Raw genomic sequence first — 18911 nt, 5'->3', positions numbered from 1 at the left:
CTGCCAGAAACATTATTTTTAATGAGGCATTCTCATGGCTTACAGTATCTATTTGATAGACCGGTTGATATTTTAATGCAGTGTTTAATAACATTGTATTTTATATGCTTATAATAGGTTTTTTAAATCAGCAAAGCAAAAAGTAAATGTTATTTAATATAAGTAAGTAAAAGCATGGATGAAATAGAATTACTGAGCTGAGCCCAGACGCTCTACAGAGGAAACTCATTTCAGCTGCTTGTGTCTGCTATCTCGTTCTTTCGGCCATTACCCAGAGCTCATAGGTGAGGGTTAGAACGTAGATTGACTGGTAAATTGAGAGCTTCGCCTTCAGGCTCAGCTCCCTCTTCACTGCAATGAACCGGTACAGACTTCGTACCAATCCGTCTGTCCATCTTGCTCCTCATTTTACCCTCACTCATGAACAAGACCCAGAGATACTTAACGGACAAAACGGACGCTCTCCTCACCTTGGCTGTGCCTTGAGAATCCTATCCATGAAAATCACAAACAGAATCGGTGACAAGGTTCAGCCTTGACGGAGTCCAACAGAAGAGGAGAGAGTCCAGCCCCTCTTCAGGAGTTTGGTTCTAGAGCCAACACTGTGCATAGAGGTGAGCCCTACTACAGTCCCTGACAAAAGTCTTGTCGCTCACCGAAGTTGTTGGAACAGCAAATAATACACATGTTTCTTAATAAAGAACTGAATATGTAATGGGGTGTCCTAATTTTTTCACAACTGTATATTACTGGAATCTCTCTATTGTTAAAATTGACATTAAATATCCATATGTGCAAATATGTTAAAAAAAAAAACACACAGGCTGTTCACATATCGATGTCTAATCTTGTTTTTATTTATCTCTGGAAAAGAAAGTGATTTAATTGCAGGTGAACAACAAAAAATTAACCTTGTTTTACTCATTAAACAAAAGATATCAACAAAAATGTGTATTCTAACTGAGGAAAAAGTTAGGACACTCTACCCCCTAATAGCTACTGTTACCCCCTTTGGATGAAATAACTTCAGTGAGACGTTTCTTGTAGCCATCTACCAGTCTCTGACATCGGTCTGAGGAAAGTTTTCCATCACTCCTCAACGCAGAATTCTTTCAGCTGTGAGATGTTTGAGGGGTTTCTTGCATGTACATCATGTTTCAAGTCACCCCACAGCATCTGAATGGGATTAAGATCTGGGCTTTGACTCTGCCATTCCAGGACTCCTTTTCTTAGTTTTCAGCCAGTCCTTGGTGGATTTACTGGTATGTTTTGAGTCAGTAGGTGTGAACAGTTCTATAATTCAAGAACATGTCATCAATCTAATGACTTTTTTTAGGATCTTTCTTAAGAACAAATTTAAGAAAGAACTGTTGGTAAATCAGGCCCAATTTTCTCATCAGCCCTTTTCCTGGCAGCAGTAGGCAGCTGTTGTTTTCATCAAACAGTGTGGGGCTGGTTTTGGTCTGACTCCCTGCTATGTGCAGCCTCACAGAGCTGCTAGCATGGCTGTTATCATGTCACAAAGAAAAAAAAAACGAGTTTGTAATGTGATGACAAATGAAAATTTGGACCAGTGGATGGTCCTAGGTCAAAAAATTCATTACGATCCATCCTAACTTTATGGATGAGTTTTATAAGAAATACTATATCTGTTACACTACAATATTCAGTAAACTTGTGCTTACACCCTACTGAAATCTTATCTGGTACTGAGTTTGGTTATACATCTTGGTTCTCTCTGTCATTAGAATAGAATAGAATAGCCTTTATTGTCATTGCGGTACAATGAAATTAGGAGCGCTGCTCCAATTTGGTGCAAGAAAATAGTAGCAAAAATAAATTCATTTAATGTATATGGCTTAAGTTTTTATCTTTAAAAAGTCTCATGCTTCAACTGAGAAACTGACATTGAACTCCGTGCTTCCCGACAAATGATTAAAACTCACTTAAAGGGGTCTTTGAAAAGGAACACAATAATGAAATCAGTATATCAAAGAAGTCAACCACCGTGCTGCTGTCCTTTTAGGTCAGCCTGCATAAGAGAATCAACTAATCCTCTTTATGTAAAACAACATGATACCTAATGGTGAATGTGTAATTCTGAAACTCTTTATGAACAAAAATCTAAGCTCTAGAGAACTGTTGTTTTGTAGACAGTTGTTTTGTAAAATTACATCTGTTATTTCTCAATGCAATTAGTGTTATTTCCATCCAGAAGTCTGGTTTATTGTGCCAGCTTTTATGTAACAAATTCTCACCCCCGCAGGTAATGCAGAAAGCACACAATCACAACCAGATGTTGTCTTACACAGCTTGAATTTCACAAAAAAAAAGCTGCTGCTCTGGGATCAGTTTGGCTCTCATTTTGTGTTGAGCATCTTATTGATATGTGACCTTACCAGTTGTCCTAAATCAGTGCCTTGTTTGTAGAAATTCCATTCGTGGATTCCTACTCCACCTCTTAAGCAGAGCAACAGAGACATACTGGTCTTAAACCTCTAAAAGCTTTCTTAAACAGCACAACCATTTTTGAGATTACTGAGAGCCATGAAGAATTTGGTCTTAGTGGTTTTTGGTTTGCTGCTATTTCCTAAGCAGGCACATACCAGGAGAGATGACAAGACAAATTGCAAGCCTTTAATGGTCAGCTTTTGTCAAGGTGTGGGATACACCACTACCCTCCATCCAAGCGGAATTCTTGGCTACAACGTGCAGCAGATTGGTCAGATGGTGGAGACTGCTTGTTCTCCTAACGTCGCCACACTCATGTGTCGTGTTGTTGTGCCTGAATGCAGCTCAGAGGACGACAGCCGGATGAAGCCATGCCGGGCTCTCTGTGAGAAAGTCAAGGCAGACTGTGAGTCTGCCCTCAGAACAAAGCGGTTGCTCTGGCCATCGAGGCTCCGATGTGAAGCTTTACCAGAGTCTAACTGTGTACAGGTGAATTTAAAATAGTGAGGATATCAGTTCATGTTTTTGAAATTAATTTTGGCTTGTGCAGACTCTTTAAACAATTAGAGTTTGTGAGATTGTGCCTACTTTAATTACAAAAAACGTCAATTTGTAGTTTAATGGCACTTGGCCAAGAAATAGTCCTCCGCCCAACCTCTACAAAAACAACCAATGCTGTGTTTATGCTTTGACTTCTGTACAGATAAAACATTTCAAATGTTAATGAGTGATCTTAAGAGGTGTTGTTTGGGGATTTTTTTGAGAGCCAGACTACCCCTGTTTCCAGTCTGCCAAGCTAATCTCCATCTGTCTGTAGCTTCGTGTAAAACTATAAGCTATGTGAGTAGTATTAATCTACTCATCTAACTCACAGCAAGAAAGCCAAGTATTGCTAAAATTTCAAACTACTCCTTTAGATCTTCCTTTTCAATGACACTGAAAAAAGGGGTGTCATCACCAGAGGGTTACAGTGTTTGGGTACATTTTTGTGGTAAGGTCATGCTGTAGATGAATCTGAAGTGAATTTATGGACATCTCAAATCTCAGGTCCACTTTCGCCGACCACTTGGGTCACCCAGAGGAACAGTGCCCCCATAAATCATTGACAAATCCTGGTTGAAAGGTTTTTTTGACATTCCAAAATAAGGAAAATATAGACAGGTGCACTTGTGGTTGGTGAAAACTACAGAAAGAACAATATTGTTTATTTAGACTTTACTGATTTATGTTTGTGTTCTTCCAGAGTCAACACAACCCTGTTACTCCAACAGCCCCTGCAACATGTCAGACAATCACTAACCCTCTCTGCAAGGACCTGCCTTACACTCAGACCGTCCTGCCCAACATTCTAGGCCACAAAACTCAGGAAGATGTAGGTCTGGAAGTACATCAGTTTGCACCACTTATAAAAGTTGAGTGCTCCCCTCAACTGAAGCCTTTCTTGTGCTCCGTCTACACTCCTGAGTGTGTGTCAGGTAAACCTCGACCTCCCTGCAAAAGGCTTTGTGAGCAGGCACGCTCTGGTTGTGAATCACTGATGAACAGGTTTGGCTTCCAGTGGCCTGAAGCCTTGAAATGTGAAGTATTCACCTCAGAGTCCTGTGAACAGGTAAATTTACTCTTTTTGACTTAAGTGGAACAGATGTTTACAAAAATGTTGATGTCTTAGAAGTCGCTAGATGTAGAGTTCAATAATAACACCTATAGTTGTAGAGCAGATTTCCTGAAACAAGTTCAAAAGTGTCAAGCAAAAGACTTTTGAAACCGCAGTCAACAGTAACATTAAGGCACCAAAATACTCCATCAGAAATGCTTCAAATAAATACATAGCTTCAGTAATCCACCTCCCTCGCCTTTTCTGACATCGGAATTAGGGGACCGTCCAACAGATTCTCTAACTTTCCATAATTGACATCCAATATCCATGCAGTGATTAGCCAGCTGTTTAGTGGTGAGACAGTAAGCACCGTTTGAATTTCTCTCTTTGGCTCTTTCTTTCTATTCATTATTTCTGTCACTTTTCACATGAATAACCAAGTGTAACACTGAATTACTGCCAAGAGAAACTGTCTGAAATTGTGTGCAGTTATCCCAGTATAAAAAACGATAACATGTCTCCCCTTTCTGGATGATGTCTGGCTTTTCAAGCCCCCTTCCAGTGTAGCTATTCAGATTAGCATAATCCAACTCTTAGGGACACTTAGGGGTGCATAGGTCAAAGACAGAGGCACTTTGGCCCCTCACGTGGCCTCATGTGACATTGCACAAGACAAAAATTACTTTCAAGTTTTCCATCAAGAGATCCTAGACGGACAAATCCTTGTTGAATAGTTCTCTTTAAAAGCCACTTGTGCGCTAAAAGGGAAAATGCATGTGTGCTTGATGAAAATGACAGCAACAAGAAAGTATTTATTCAGAATTTACTGATTTATGTTTGTGTTCTTCCAGGGTCAAGACATCCGTTTTCTTCCAACAGCCCCTGCCACATGTCAGACAATCACTGTCCCTCTCTGCAAAGACCTGCCTTATACTGAGACTGTCCTCCCCAATATTTTAGGCCACAAAACTCAGGATGATGCAGAACTGCAAATAAATACATTTGCACCACTTGTACAAGTTGAGTGCTCCCCTCATTTGAAGCCTTTCTTGTGCTCCGTCTACACTCCTGAGTGTGTGTCAGGAAAACCTCGATCTCCATGCAGAACACTTTGTGAGCAGGCACGCTCTGGCTGTGAATCACTGATGAACAGGTTTGGCTTCCAGTGGCCAAAATCTCTCAGGTGTGAAGCATTTACCACAGAGTCCTGTGAACATGTAAGTTTGCTCTTTTTGACTCCAACATAAAAATGAACAGATGTTTACAAAAATGTTGATGTCTTAGAAGCCACTAGGTGTTGTATGCCCCTTAATAGCAATCTACAGTGGCAAACAGACATGACTAGCTCAAAGGAACTGACGAAACTAAATGTATCAGATTACTACCTGGCTAACTGCAGAGCTTTACACAAAGAAGAGATCAATCAATCGATCTTTATTTATACGGCACTAGGTCATAACAAACATTATCTCAAGACACGTTTCATACAGAGCAGATCAAGACCAAACTCGTTTAATGAAAGAGAGACCCAATGATTCAAGAATTCAAAATTAAAGATTCTAGGACCGTCACATGAGCGAAGAACAGGCAACAATGACATGGAAAACTTTCCTTTAACAGGTACAAGCCCCGGACCGGGCTTAGAGGTGGGCAGCTTTTGTCTCGGGCTGCATTAGGTGTGGGTGGGAGAGAGAGAAAGGGAGAAATAAGTACATTTATAGGAATATGACTAATAATGTATAATGACTAATGATGAATAGTCTGACAAATAATGGATAATGACTAATAATAGTAATGGAAACAGTAGCCCAGTAATAACAGTCAGGTATACCACCATCATGATCCACAGCAACCTGTCAGACAAGACAGCACAAATTCCCTGGGAAATATACCAAGTTAGTAAGAGACATCAAAGGGATACATACAGATGACTAAACTATAAGCTTTATCAATGAGACAAGTCTGAAGTATACTCATAAACGTAGAAAGCATGTCTGCCTCCCAGAACAAGACTGGGAGATGGTTCCACTGGAGAGGAGCCTGATAGTTAAAAGCTCTGCCTCCCATACTGCTTTTAAAGACTCTAGGAACCACAAGTAAGCCTGCATTTTGGGAGTGCAGTGCTCGAGTGGGGTAATACGGCACTATGAGCTCTTAGATAAAATGTATTTACTCTTAGGTTGACATGACTGCTAGACTGTTGTAAACTCTTGTCTGCTGTAGGCCAGCTGCCAACTGTAGGCCAAGTTTTGCTACAAGCCCAACCTTCATGCAATGAAAAAATAGCAAAAGGGCATTAGTCTTGGAGTGACGGTATGCACTTGTGTCCTGTTTCAGTATGGAATAGGCAGCAGCGGAGGGATCTGTGAGCCGATCACCATACCAATGTGCCAGGACCTGTCCTACAACCAGACAATCACTCCAAATCTTCTGGGACACACAAGTCAAAGAGAAGCAGGAGTGAAGATGTCTTTTTTCAACTCCATCGTACAAACTGTGTGCTCAGTTGACATCCGCCTCTTCGTGTGTATGGTGTATGCCCCCCGATGTGTGGCAGGGGAAGTGCAGAGGCCCTGCAGGTCATTCTGTGAGAGAGCCAAACAGGGCTGTGAACGTCTGATGACCAGTTTTGGTGTTTCCTGGCCAGATGATCTGCAGTGTCACTCATTCCCCGAGGAAATGTGTATATCAGTAAGTAATGGATACCTTGTTGAGGAAAAGGAATTAGAAGAGTTCAGTTTGGCAATGGAAATCATTCAGAATATTTTCTTACTTCTTCCCTTTTTTCCACAGGAGGACAGCAGATCTGAGGTATTTCAGCTAAGTGTTTCAAAATTTAATGTAAATGTGTCTTTACTAAACTTGATTGTAATTGCTCAAGATATAACATATATATTTTATATGTGGTTGTACTTAATAAGTAAAACAGACATTTAAAAAAAGAAGATAATTGTTACTATGTGTACATCTATTCCCAGTTACCAGAGATAAGAACAACAGGGGAACCAGACAGTCACACACACAACAGAAGACTGTTTGTCAGAAATACTTCATGTGGTTTAGCCAAGGGCAGGAGGCTGGACATGATGCTAAAGTACGCTGCAGTCGTAATTCAGCGTTTTTAAGCATTTACCAGAAACCAAATTGCTTTTATTTTATGAGAAATCACAGAGTCCAGAGTGGAGCATTTAGATTCAGTCAGAACTAACACCAACACCACTGTGGTTCAAACAAAACTACCAGAGAACTACATAAGATACAATAACTCACTAAGTGTAACGGGTGTTTGCAGGACCCAATAGCAGCACAGTACTGGAAGAGCAATCAGGCGGAGAATCGGTGACAGGCAGGAGGTCAGGCAGTCAGCAGGCAGACAGAAGACAGGACGGACACAGGCGTAGCTCGTGGTCAGGAACAGAAGGCTTAGGTAATAACCAGGGCAGAGACGAGGAACGGTAGTCAGGGGCAAACAGGGTCGAAACCAGGAAATCAGTCCGAACAGGAGTGCTGGAAGGTCAGGCATGGAGCGAAGACAATCTGGCACTGAATGAGTCTACTGCTGAGCCTAAATAGGCAGGTGAGTGTAATTGAATGCAGCTGGGGAACCAGGTGAGGGTGATTGCCACTGATAGGGAGGCGTGGCCAGGTAAGTAGGTCAGAGAGTGTGGAAAAATACCAGGAGCAGCAGACCAGCACAGCAGATTGTGACAGAACCCCCCCTTCAAGGGACGGCTCCTGACGTCCCCAAAACAGGCAAAAATAGGTTGGACAAGTCGATGGGGTCAGAGGTGGAGTTAATACTCCTGGGAGGTCACAGTGTCCTCATCCGGGTGGGTGGAGGGGTCAGGGTGGTGGGAATCCTCACCATCAGGCAAGCTCTCCAAGGGAAGACCAGACCCCACCTGTTCCTGTGAGGGGGCAGACTCAGATTCCCTTGGTTTGTCAGCTGTAGTGCCGGGCTGATCAGGATGGCGGCGGTGAAAATCAGCAATGAGGTCCGGATCCAGGATATGACGAGCTGGAACCCAGGACCTCTCCTCTGGACCATAGCCCTCCCAGTCCACCAAATACTGGATACCCCTCCCCCTGCGACGAGACCGGACCAGGCGATGGACGGTGAAGGCAGGACCACCATCGATGAGGCGAGGCGGAGGAGGAGGAGGAGTAGCTGGTGCTAACGGGCTCTCATGGACAGGTTTGACTCTGGAGACATGGAATGTAGGATGAATTCTCATAGAGTGAGGAAGTCTCAACCTCACCGCAGTAGGACTGATTACCCGCTCGATGGTGAACGGACCAACAAACTTGGGGGCCAACTTCTTGGACTCCACTCGGAGGGGAAGGTCCCGGGTAGAAAGCCACACCTTCTGGCCAACCAAGTATACTGGAGCTGGGGAACGGTGCTGGTTGGCAGATCTAGTGTAGCGATCCACAGAATGTTGAATGTTAGAGCGAGCCTTAGTCCAAGTCCGTTGGCAACGCCGGATAAAGGCCTCCACGGATGGGCAGGAGGCCTCCTTTTCCAGGGCCGGGAACAGAGGAGGCTGGTAACCATAGGCACACTGGAATGGGGAGAGGCTAGTGACAGAACTGGTTAGGGTGTTGTGGGCGTACTCCACCCAGAGGAGTTGCTGGGACCAGGAGGATGGATTCTGGGAGACCATACAGCGCAGGGCAGTCTCCATTTCCTGGTTCTTGCGTTCAGTCTGACCATTAGACTGGGGATGGAACCCAGAAGAAAGGCTGGCAGTGGCTCCCAGCAGACTGCAGAACTCCCTCCAAAATACCGAAGAGAACTGTGGTCCTCGGTCAGAGACCACATCCACTGGAAGGCCATGGAGGCGGAAGACGTGGATCAGGACCAGTTGCGCTGTCTCCTTAGCTGAGGGCAGCTTGGGCAGAGGAACAAAGTGGGCCATCTTGCTGAAGCGGTCCACGATGGTTAAGATGGCTGTGTGACCATCAGAGGGGGGAAGACCAGTAACAAAGTCCAATGAAATGTGGGACCAGGGGCGATGCGGGATGGGAAGAGGCTGTAGGAGACCAGCTGGAGCTTGACGGGGGGTTTTATGTTGGTTACAGACAGGACAAGCTTTAACAAAGTCCCGAGTGTCCTCTTCCACGGATGGCCACCAAAACCGTTGGAGAAGAGCATTCAGAGTTCGCTGGGCTCCCGGATGGCAAGAAAACCGGGATGTGTGTACCCATTGAAGCACCTCTGACCTCAGGACAGGAGGAACAAACAGGCAATTAGGGGGACAGGCGCTTGGGCCTGGTTGGCCCTCGGTGGCGACTCTCACCCTCTCCTCGACATCCCAGGTAAGTGTGGAAATGACAAAGGGGGACGGAAGAATGGTCGAGGACCTATCAGCCGAGTCCTCTGCTTTCTGGAACTGTCGGGAGAGGGCATCAGGTTTGGCATTGCGGGTTCCTGGTCGGTACGAGAGAGTGAAATTGAAACGGGTGAAAAACAAAGCCCACCGGGCCTGCCGGGAGTTCAGTCTCTTGGCTGTGCGGATATACTCCAAGTTCTTGTGATCAGTCCAGACAAGAAATGGTACCTTAGCTCCCTCCAGCCAGTGGCGCCATTCCTCCAAAGCCAATTTCACCGCCAACAGTTCTCGGTTCCCAATGTCGTAGTTGTTCTCTGCAGGGGACAGACGTCGAGAGAAGAAGGCACAGGGGTGGAGCTTCTGGTCAGAGGCTGAACGCTGGGACAGGACGGCCCCCACCCCTGAATCAGAAGCGTCTACCTCCACCACAAACTGACGCTCTGGATCAGGCATTTGCAGAATGGGGGCTGACGTAAACCTTGACTTCAGAGTTTCAAAAGCCTTGTGGGCGTCAGGTGACCACAGAAAAGGAACCTTGGAGGAGGTGAGGGCAGTGAGAGGGGCGGCCACTGAGCTGTAATTGCGGACAAAGCGACGGTAAAAATTGGCAAATCCCAGGAAGCGCTGTAGCTGCTTACGGTTCACAGGAACAGGCCAGGAGGAGACGGCAGCGACCTTTGCAGGATCCATCTGCATGTGGCCCTGCCCCACGATGTAGCCCAGGAAAGGGACGGATTCTGCATGAAACTCGCACTTCTCTGACTTGACATACAGTGAGTTCTCCAGCAGGCGCTGGAGGACTGACTGGACATGATGGATGTGCTCCTCTCGAGTCTTAGAAAAAATGAGTATGTCATCAAGGTACACGAAGACAAAGTGGTTCAGCATGTCACGGAGTATGTCGTTCACCAGGGCCTGGAACACTGCAGGAGCATTGGTGAGCCCAAAGGGCATGACCAGATATTCATAATGTCCAGTAGGGGTGTTGAACGCCGTCTTCCACTCATCCCCTTCTCTGATGCGAACAAGGTGGTAGGCGTTGCGGAGGTCCAGTTTGGTGAAGATTGTTGCCCCCTGTAGTAGTTCAAAGGCAGAGGACAGGAGTGGCAGGGGGTAACGGTTCTTTACAGTTATGTCATTTAGGCCCCTGTAGTCTATGCAGGGTCTCAGAGTCTTATCCTTCTTATCCACAAAAAAGAATCCAGCTCCGGCAGGGGACGAGGAAGGGCGGATGATTCCTGCCGCCAAAGAGTCATTAATGTAGGTGTCCATGGCCTTTCTTTCAGGGGCAGACAAAGAGTAAAGGCGCCCCTTTGGAGGAGATGTGCCTGGCAGAAGGTCGATGGCACAGTCATACGGCCGGTGTGGAGGCAGAGAGGCTGCTTTAGCTTTGCTGAAAACCTGGCGGAAGTCGTGGTATTCAGGAGGCACCCTGGAGATGTCAGGTGCTGCACTGGAGCAGGGAGAGTGGACTGGAGAACAAGCCTGTTTCAGACAGGTCTGGTGACAGGAGGTTCCCCACTCCAAAATGACTCCAGTGGACCAGTCTATGTGGGGATTGTGTCGACGGAGCCAAGGGTAACCCAGGATGACGGGCGGCGACCCTGGACTCGGAGATCTATTCGGGTCGCAAGTTCGATCACCTCATCAAGCGTGACCGGGATGTCATGCGAAACCAACTCATCCTTCACGTAGTCAGCCAGTCCATGAAGAAAAGCGTCACAGAGGGCAGCAGAATTCCAACTACTCTGGCTGGCCTTGGTGCGGAAATCGATAGAGTAGTCAGCCACTGTGCCGTTCCCCTGTCGCATGCTCATCAGTCCCCTTGCCGTCTCTGCGCCGCATGCTCCTAATCCAAACACTTTTCGCAGCTCCACAGCAAAAGACTGGAATGACCCACAGGCGGAAGACTGTCTCTCCCACTCGGCAGTTCCCCACAACCGTGCTCTGCCCGTCAGGTGGTTGATAACGAATGCCACCTTAGCTGCCTCCGTGGCGAAAGTGCGAGGTTGCAGGGAAAACAACAGGGAACAGTTTGTGATAAATGGCCCACAAGTCTCTGGATCTCCATTGTAGCGCTCTGGGCTTCCCACCTGCGGTTCCGGCGCGTCCCTAGCCAACAAAGAAGCACGAGCCGGCTGGACAGGTGGAGCTGGAGGAGAAGGCGGGAGGGCAGCCTGCTGAGAGAGGTGTGTGGTCAGCTGCTGAAGCTGGGAGGCTAAAGTGGCTAACGCCTGCCCATTAGCCGCAGCGAGCTGCCTGGTTTCAGCAACAGCTGCTGCCAACAGCGTCTCATGCTTCTGGAGGGCGCCTTCCACCGCCTCCAGGCGATCCAATGCAGAGGGGTTGTGCGCTGGGTCCATTTCTGGCCAGATTGTACTGTAACGGGTGTTTGCAGGACCCAATAGCAGCACAGTACTGGAAGAGCAATCAGGCGGAGAATCGGTGACAGGCAGGAGGTCAGGCAGTCAGCAGGCAGACAGAAGACAGGACGGACACAGGCGTAGCTCGTGGTCAGGAACAGAAGGCTTAGGTAATAACCAGGGCAGAGATGAGGAACGGTAGTCAGGGGCAAACAGGGTCGAAACCAGGAAATCAGTCCGAACAGGAGTGCTGGAAGGTCAGGCATGGAGCGAAGACAATCTGGCACTGAATGAGTCTACTGCTGAGCCTAAATAGGCAGGTGAGTGTAATTGAATGCAGCTGGGGAACCAGGTGAGGGTGATTGCCACTGATAGGGAGGCGTGGCCAGGTAAGTAGGTCAGAGAGTGTGGAAAAATACCAGGAGCAGCAGACCAGCACAGCAGATTGTGACACTAAGTTACTTTGCCCTGAATATTTGTGTGGTGGTTTTAAATCACTGAGCATGAAGAAGTTTTCCATTAAGGGATATCTGGTTGAAAAGACCTCAGGAAACCAGATGAGAAAGAGAAAGTCTGTAATGAAAATTGTCCTGATGGGTGAATGACATAGATCTTTTACCTGGGAGGCTTGGGTTTGAGTCCTGCACCACAATACGGAGACATTAGTGATATTTTATTTATAAGCACACACACACACACACACACACACCATGTGTATGAGGGGATTTGGCTAGGATCCTTTTTTTCTATTTTTTTGGCTGGAGTTTACTTTTTAGGGTTTAGAGTTACTTTTTTAGGGTTTAGAGTTATTTGCTAGGGTTTAAGGTTACTTTTCAAATTCATTGTGGATTAGAAACTGAAATGTTACTTGATGCTGTATCAGGTCACAAACACCACAAAAGCTTGGTTTTGAGTTGAAATATTGCCTGATGAGTTAAGTAGCTTTGCATTTTTTCTTGGCAAACTATAAAATATATGCATTACATGCACTTAGATAACTTTTAATCAGTCACTCACTGCTGAAACTAGAGCAGAACGCAATGAAAAACAGATGTTTTATGGTGCAATATAAACTGAGCTTTATACTGAGAGAGCAGCTTTACTGATCATGATTGAAGTCTCTGTATTGTAGGAAATGGCATTTTCAGGTGTTACTTAAAGGAAAACTTTCCTGTCGTACCTCCCCTTGCCCGTTACTTATCATGCACCCCCACTTTTAACTATAACTAGGCACTCATGGGAGGAAGGGTTAGGTTTCTTTTAGTGTGGGAATGGGCACTTAAGTCATGCGATACGTATTCATGGAAATTATTTCACAATGTCTCTCCAATCATCATGTAGCAATACATAGTGCGCCAAGAAGCACAGCATTGTGCCAGCTAGTAAACTATTGTGTTATTGCAAATGTTTTATGTGAAGCAAATGCTTTCAGGATGTTTGTTAGACCTCAAGGATCCACACAATGCGTTTTGGTGAGTAGCACTGAACAGACACTTGGTTTGTTTACAAGAAAAATGCACCTTTGAATATGGTAAATCACTACGATTTTTAACAATCAAAAGAAAAATTAAAGGTTTGATCAGATCATTGAGCAGCAAAATATTTTGAAACCTGAGGTCGTTCTGTTTATTGCATTGTGCTCTTGAACAATATACAGACAAAACCAGGACCCACTGGTAAAAACATGGCTCCATAGGTCCTAATGGTCAGAATCTGTACATGGTACATTTAACTGAAACTAAACACTCTACCAGCAGCTGGTATTTTAGTTTCTAACTTGTTCATCATCTTCGTTCATCTAATTATATGTGTTCTTATTTCCAATAGATGCTGAAAGCTGAAGATATTCTTGCTAAGCTGAACGGTGGTGGCTATTCTGTTCGTGGAAAATGTCAGTTTTTTTCCACTCATGTTTAACTAACACTGCTCTCAAGATTTTTGCACTCACCATTGAATTTCTTCTCCCTAATTTAGCCCTGAGTCTTAAGACAGCCCGTCTACTACTGACACTCATGGATGTATCCTTTGTAACTCACACTTCATTGCTGGTTTGGTAAAACTGCTCAGTATTTATAGCCATATGTAGTTATCACACAACACTGCAGGAAGAGGATGGTAAAAAATGATTGTTTCTGACTTATTGTTTGGAGCTTCAGTATTTATTTGCTGTAGTTTCAGGACACCAAATTGAGACCGGAACAATGCCTTTTTAAATTGCCTATGAATTCATATGAATCAGTTTATATCTTACACTTTTTGATTCTTCATTTGGCTGTATAACAGCCACCACAGAAAAAGGTGATGTTATGTTTTCAATTTATTTTATTTATTTATTTAACCGGCACTTTCAGGCAGACAAATCAGGAGACCTGGATGTGGTGGAGACCTTCAAACTGGAGCATTTTGTTGCTGTTGCCAGGAGGGAGTATGTGGAGAGCTATGAGAGTAGGAATCCACCCTCCGTCACTCAAATTCAAATGAAAAGGGCTCTTTCTGTCCGTGGTAATACATCTATCTTTCATAAAAGACAACATTAATTTTCTGTGCAGTCAATAAGTCTAGTTTGTATTTGTGGATTATTTTTCATCCATGATTTCCTTTATCATGCAGAATTTGATTTAGATGATGACACCTTCAGGTCTCTGTGGCATGAATTCCATTCCAAAAGTGGGATTGACTACGATGAGTTCGTGGGGGTCCTAACAAAACTTCAGATCCTCAGAGGTAATGGCAGCATTTAGCTGTGTACCAGTTTCACAGTACATACTATCAGGGTGGAGAGTAACAAAGAACATTTACTCCTGTACCATAGTCAAGTACAATTTTGAAGTATTTCCATTTTCTGTTACTTCATACTTCTAGTCCACTACAGTTCAGAGGAAAATAGTATATTTTGTACTCCACTACATTTATTTGAAAGCTTTAGTTACTGGTTACTTCAGATTCAGATTGATAAAAAAATATAATCCATCCATCCATTGTCTATACCGCTTATCCTTAAGGGTTGCGTGGGGGCTGTATCCAATTAAAGAGAAGAGGTACACCCTGGACTGGTCGCCAGTCAATCACAGGGCCAACATATAGAGACCAACCATTCACACTCACACTCACACCTGTGGCCAGTTTAGAGTCTGTGGACTGTGGGAGGAAGCCGGAGTTCTACCCCCACCGATTATTTAGAAATAATTGTACATTTTGGGTTAAGTTCAGTAAGTTCAGGTTCAAAATATTAGCTTCCTGTCTCAGATCGTTTCCAGGCCCATCTGATGAGTTTGCCATGTGACTGCCAAGTTGCCAGCTTCTCTTTCAAGCAGGTGAGTGTATGTTTTCATTAATGGCAAAGCAACGGTAGAGGAGACTAGGATTTGTTGTCACACTTTCTACTCTCATGTGAATTGCTCATTAACAACACATCTTACAATAGTACATACATTCCTACATTACAGTCTGAGATCTTGGGAATGGGTATCCCTTTCATTGTTGCAACTTATTTTGACAGCAAGTTATGAACCATCAAAGACACTGAGATTGATTGATATATTCATGTAGTATTTATTATGCATCATAATATGCCATCAGAATCAATCAACCAACCAACCAACCAATCTTTATCTATATAGCGCCAATTCATAACGAATGTTATCTCAAGACACTTTCCATAAAAGAGCAGCTCTAGACCAAACTCTTTAATTAGAGAGAGACCCAATGATTCAGGAATTCGAAATTAAAGATTCAAGAATCCCCAAATGACGGCAAGAAACTTCAGACAGAACCCGGTTCAGAGGTGGGCGGCTCTCTGTCGGGGTCTATGTTGGGTGAATATATGTAAGATAAGAACATGACTAATAATAGTAAAAAGTGGCAGCACCAGACGATCCGCAGCAGCGATCCACGAAAGCCAGAGAACTGCAGCCAGACGAACCGCTATCATGATCCACAAGATCTTTAAAGTTAAGAAAGCACAAAAAGGCTCCAGGGAAGATATCAAATTAGTAGCGTACATTAAAGGGACATGGAGCAAAGAGATGGAGAGGAAGAGGAGGAGAGGGGAGCTCAATGCATCATGGGAAATATACTAGTAGTCCAAACCTATAGCAGCATAAGTAGGGGCTGGTCCGGCCAGTCCTGAGAAAGCCCTAACGGCCCTATAGGGGCAGATTTAAACCTATTCTCAAACTTAGAGGGGTGTCTGCCTCCTGGAACCAAACTGGAAGAAGATTCCACAGCAAAGGACCCTGATAGTCAAAAGCTCTGCCTTACGCACTACTTTAGGAACCACAAGTAGCATTGTGTATTCATTGTGAGCTCTTTAAGATATGATGGTGCCTGAACATTTAGAGTGTCGTAGGTGAGGAGAGGGATTCTAAATTCTGTTCTACATTTTACTGGAAGCCAGTGAAGAGAAGCTAGTACGGTAGAAATATACTCTCTTCTCCTAGTTCTCGTCAGTACACGAGCAGCAGCGTTCTGGACCGGCTGGAGAGTCTTTACAGACAGGCAGCCTGATAATAACGAGTTGCAATAATCCAACCTGGAAGTGACAAATGTGTGGACTAGTTTTTCTGTATCATTTATAGACAGGATGAGAATGATTTCAGCATTGTTATGTGGAAGGAAAAAGGCAGCCCTAGAAATTTCTATGTGGGAGTTAAAGGACAAATCCTGATCAAAGACAACTCCCAGATTCCTTACAGTGGAGCTGGAGGCCAGAGTAATGCCATCCAGAGTAGTTATGTTGTTAGAAAATATATCTCTAAGGTGTGAGCAGAAAATTGCTGGTCATCCAGGATTTTATGTCTTTAAGGCAGGCTTGGAGTTTACACAACTGATTGTATTCATATGGCTTTACTGATAATTGGGTATCATCTGCATAACAGTGGAAATGTATGGAGTGTTTCCTGATAATATTACCCAAGTGAATAGTATTGGTCCACTATACTGTATTGAACCTTGAGGAACTCCATGTCTAACGTTAACATGTACAAACTGAAATCAATAGGGCTCAAACCAGCATAATGTGGCTCCTCTGATGCCACTTAAGTGTTTAAGTCTCTGTAATAGGATGTGATGGTCAGTGGTAACACTAAGATCTAACAAGACAAGTACAGAGAGAAGTCCTCTGTCCGATGTCTTAAGAAGGTTGTTTGTAACCTTCACCAGTGCTGTCTCTGTGCTATGGTTCGCTCTAAAACCAGACAGAAAATCCCAAGATAAACTTTTCGTATTTAGAAAATTACACAGCTGATTGGTTACTGATTTCTCCAGGATCTTGGAGAAAGAAAGGGAGGGTTGGATAAAGGTCTGTAGTTGGCTACACCTGAATGACCTCAATGCTGTCTATTTACTAGTGTGTGAACCAATGTTTAAAAACCATTTATATAACACATTAAAAAAAAGTTAAATAGATTGTCAGAGTTAGTTACTTGGGCTGGAAGTGATGAGCCTTCAATTTCATTCTCACAAGATATATTTTGCTTACTAAGGGTTATTAAACATTATTGAAAAAAACATTCTATCAATCTATTTTTAGTGCTGCATGAAAAAAAAAGTTGTGTTATTACACTTTTTCTCTCTTTTCAGTTCATGGCATCAGCTATAATCTGAGGATCAAACAGGAGATGAGCTGAATGGAATTATATGAAACGTATAATCAGCTCCACTAACAAACCTTCATTCTTTAAGTACCCAAACTGAAGATAAACTGCTGTGAGTCTGAGGTATTTCTTTCTGAATTTTGTCATTTTTTAGGATACAGAATGTTTCTAGTATGTCTTTGTATTTTCAGATCATATATTCATTGTAATTTGGTAAAATTGTTACATTGAAAATACTCGTCTTAGTAGTTACTTAGTCTTATTAGTAGTCATGGCACAGGAACCTCGAATATCTTTTGAGTGCTTTATTGTGAACTAGAGAATGGAGATATACAGATGCACAGGCAATACTACTCTTATACTCATATGCGTATGAGGGGGAAACAACAGACATCAACGTAACATTACTTAAGCTATAGCTAACCCTAGATCGACACCATCAGACTTCCACCGCCTCACTGATTCTGTTCTATCTGAGTTCAATGTTAGCTACAAATGCAACTGTGTGACAGGTATAACATAAAAGATTGGAAGGTATTTGCTTTCTCTGAATTCTAACCTCAGGTGTTGCTCTAATTTGCATTCTAATTAAATGAAATTAAGAATGAATTTTAAGAGTCAGAAGAAAATGCTTTTGTCTCGTGTGTGAGGTTACTGGGAAGTGCTTGATGCTAATCCAATGATGCATGTAAGCCCAGTCCTACAATGCATTCATAAACTATTGTGTGTGTGTGTGTGCTCACTAAGATTAATGGATACAGTAGCCATTCACAGTTACATAGTCAGTCGTTCAGTATTCATAGTTACATTTCAACAGATCAGCGTCCTTAAACGCTGTTGCTTTTTAAATGTCTTGTGTTTTTTAATTGTTGCACTTTGAGATTTGTACCTCCAAATGTAAAGTGCATTATAAATAAAATATATTATTATTACTAGATCACATAACACTGTGTGCATGTCTATAGTTATGAGAACAAATTATGAGGACTTTGTGAGGACTTTGCCTGGTTCTTACAACTTCAAAGGACTATTTCTGGCTTAAGACTTGGTTTTAAGGTTAAGGTTAGCATTAGGTTAAGGTGAAGGTAAGGGTTGGGGTTAGGCATTTATTTATGATTGTTAAGGTAAGGGGAAGTGTCTAGGGAATGAGTGTCCTCACAAAGATAGAAAGACAAGAATGGGTGTGTGTTCTTGTTCTTCTATCCAAATGGGGACTTTAACCAAACTACACATGTGGGGACTCATGTCACCGTGGGGACCCCTCTAAATACCCTCAAAACATAATTTAAACATGCCCCATGCAGTTTTCTAAAAAGTCCCAAGGAAGTCCAATTTCATGACAAAAAGTGTGTAAGTGTGTGTCCCTGCGCCCCTTGAGGTCACACACAGCACTGCAGACCCCATAAGGCACAGTGTTCCAGAAGTGTGCGTAGCTATTTGCTCAATCACTTTTGGTAAAAAGTGGTAATACAATTTTAATCTTTTGTCTTTTTTGACCACTGATTGACATGAATTGATTAATAAATTCATAAAAACATGTTAGTCTCCATCATTTGGTTAAATTGAATAAACA

The 18911-nt window shown here is 43.6% G+C and overlaps 1 protein-coding gene across 1 annotated transcript; it reads left to right on the top strand.

Moving 5' to 3' along the window:
* Nucleotides 1-2546: 2546 nt before the first annotated feature.
* On the top strand, nucleotides 2547-17435 carry LOC139205695 (atrial natriuretic peptide-converting enzyme-like). Its single transcript, XM_070835984.1, has 11 exons — nucleotides 2547-2940; nucleotides 3695-4060; nucleotides 4900-5265; nucleotides 6386-6739; nucleotides 6842-6859; nucleotides 13572-13635; nucleotides 13719-13762; nucleotides 14096-14246; nucleotides 14355-14468; nucleotides 14991-15058; nucleotides 17325-17435. The coding sequence occupies exons 1-11, from the start codon at nucleotides 2548-2550 to the stop codon at nucleotides 17346-17348; spliced, it is 1962 nt and encodes a 653-aa protein (XP_070692085.1). The 5' UTR covers nucleotide 2547; the 3' UTR covers nucleotides 17349-17435.
* The last annotated feature ends 1476 nt before the right edge of the window (nucleotides 17436-18911 follow it).

The sequence above is a fragment of the Pempheris klunzingeri genome, chromosome 8, assembly GCF_042242105.1.
Source record: "Pempheris klunzingeri isolate RE-2024b chromosome 8, fPemKlu1.hap1, whole genome shotgun sequence".
NCBI lineage: Eukaryota > Metazoa > Chordata > Actinopteri > Acropomatiformes > Pempheridae > Pempheris > Pempheris klunzingeri.
Note: the sequence above shows the minus strand (reverse complement) of the source record. Positions and strands in the feature narration are given on the sequence as shown.

Bases quoted from the DNA above. Each gene is read 5' to 3' on its own strand.
- LOC139205695 (XM_070835984.1), top strand. From the start codon at position 2,548: ATGAAGAATTTGGTCTTAGTGGTTTTTGGTTTGCTGCTATTTCCTAAG. The intron at 4,061-4,899 runs GTAAATTTACTC...GTGTTCTTCCAG, and splicing joins CCTCAGAGTCCTGTGAACAG to GGTCAAGACATCCGTTTTCT. The intron at 13,763-14,095 runs GTATCCTTTGTA...CGGCACTTTCAG, and splicing joins TACTACTGACACTCATGGAT to GCAGACAAATCAGGAGACCT.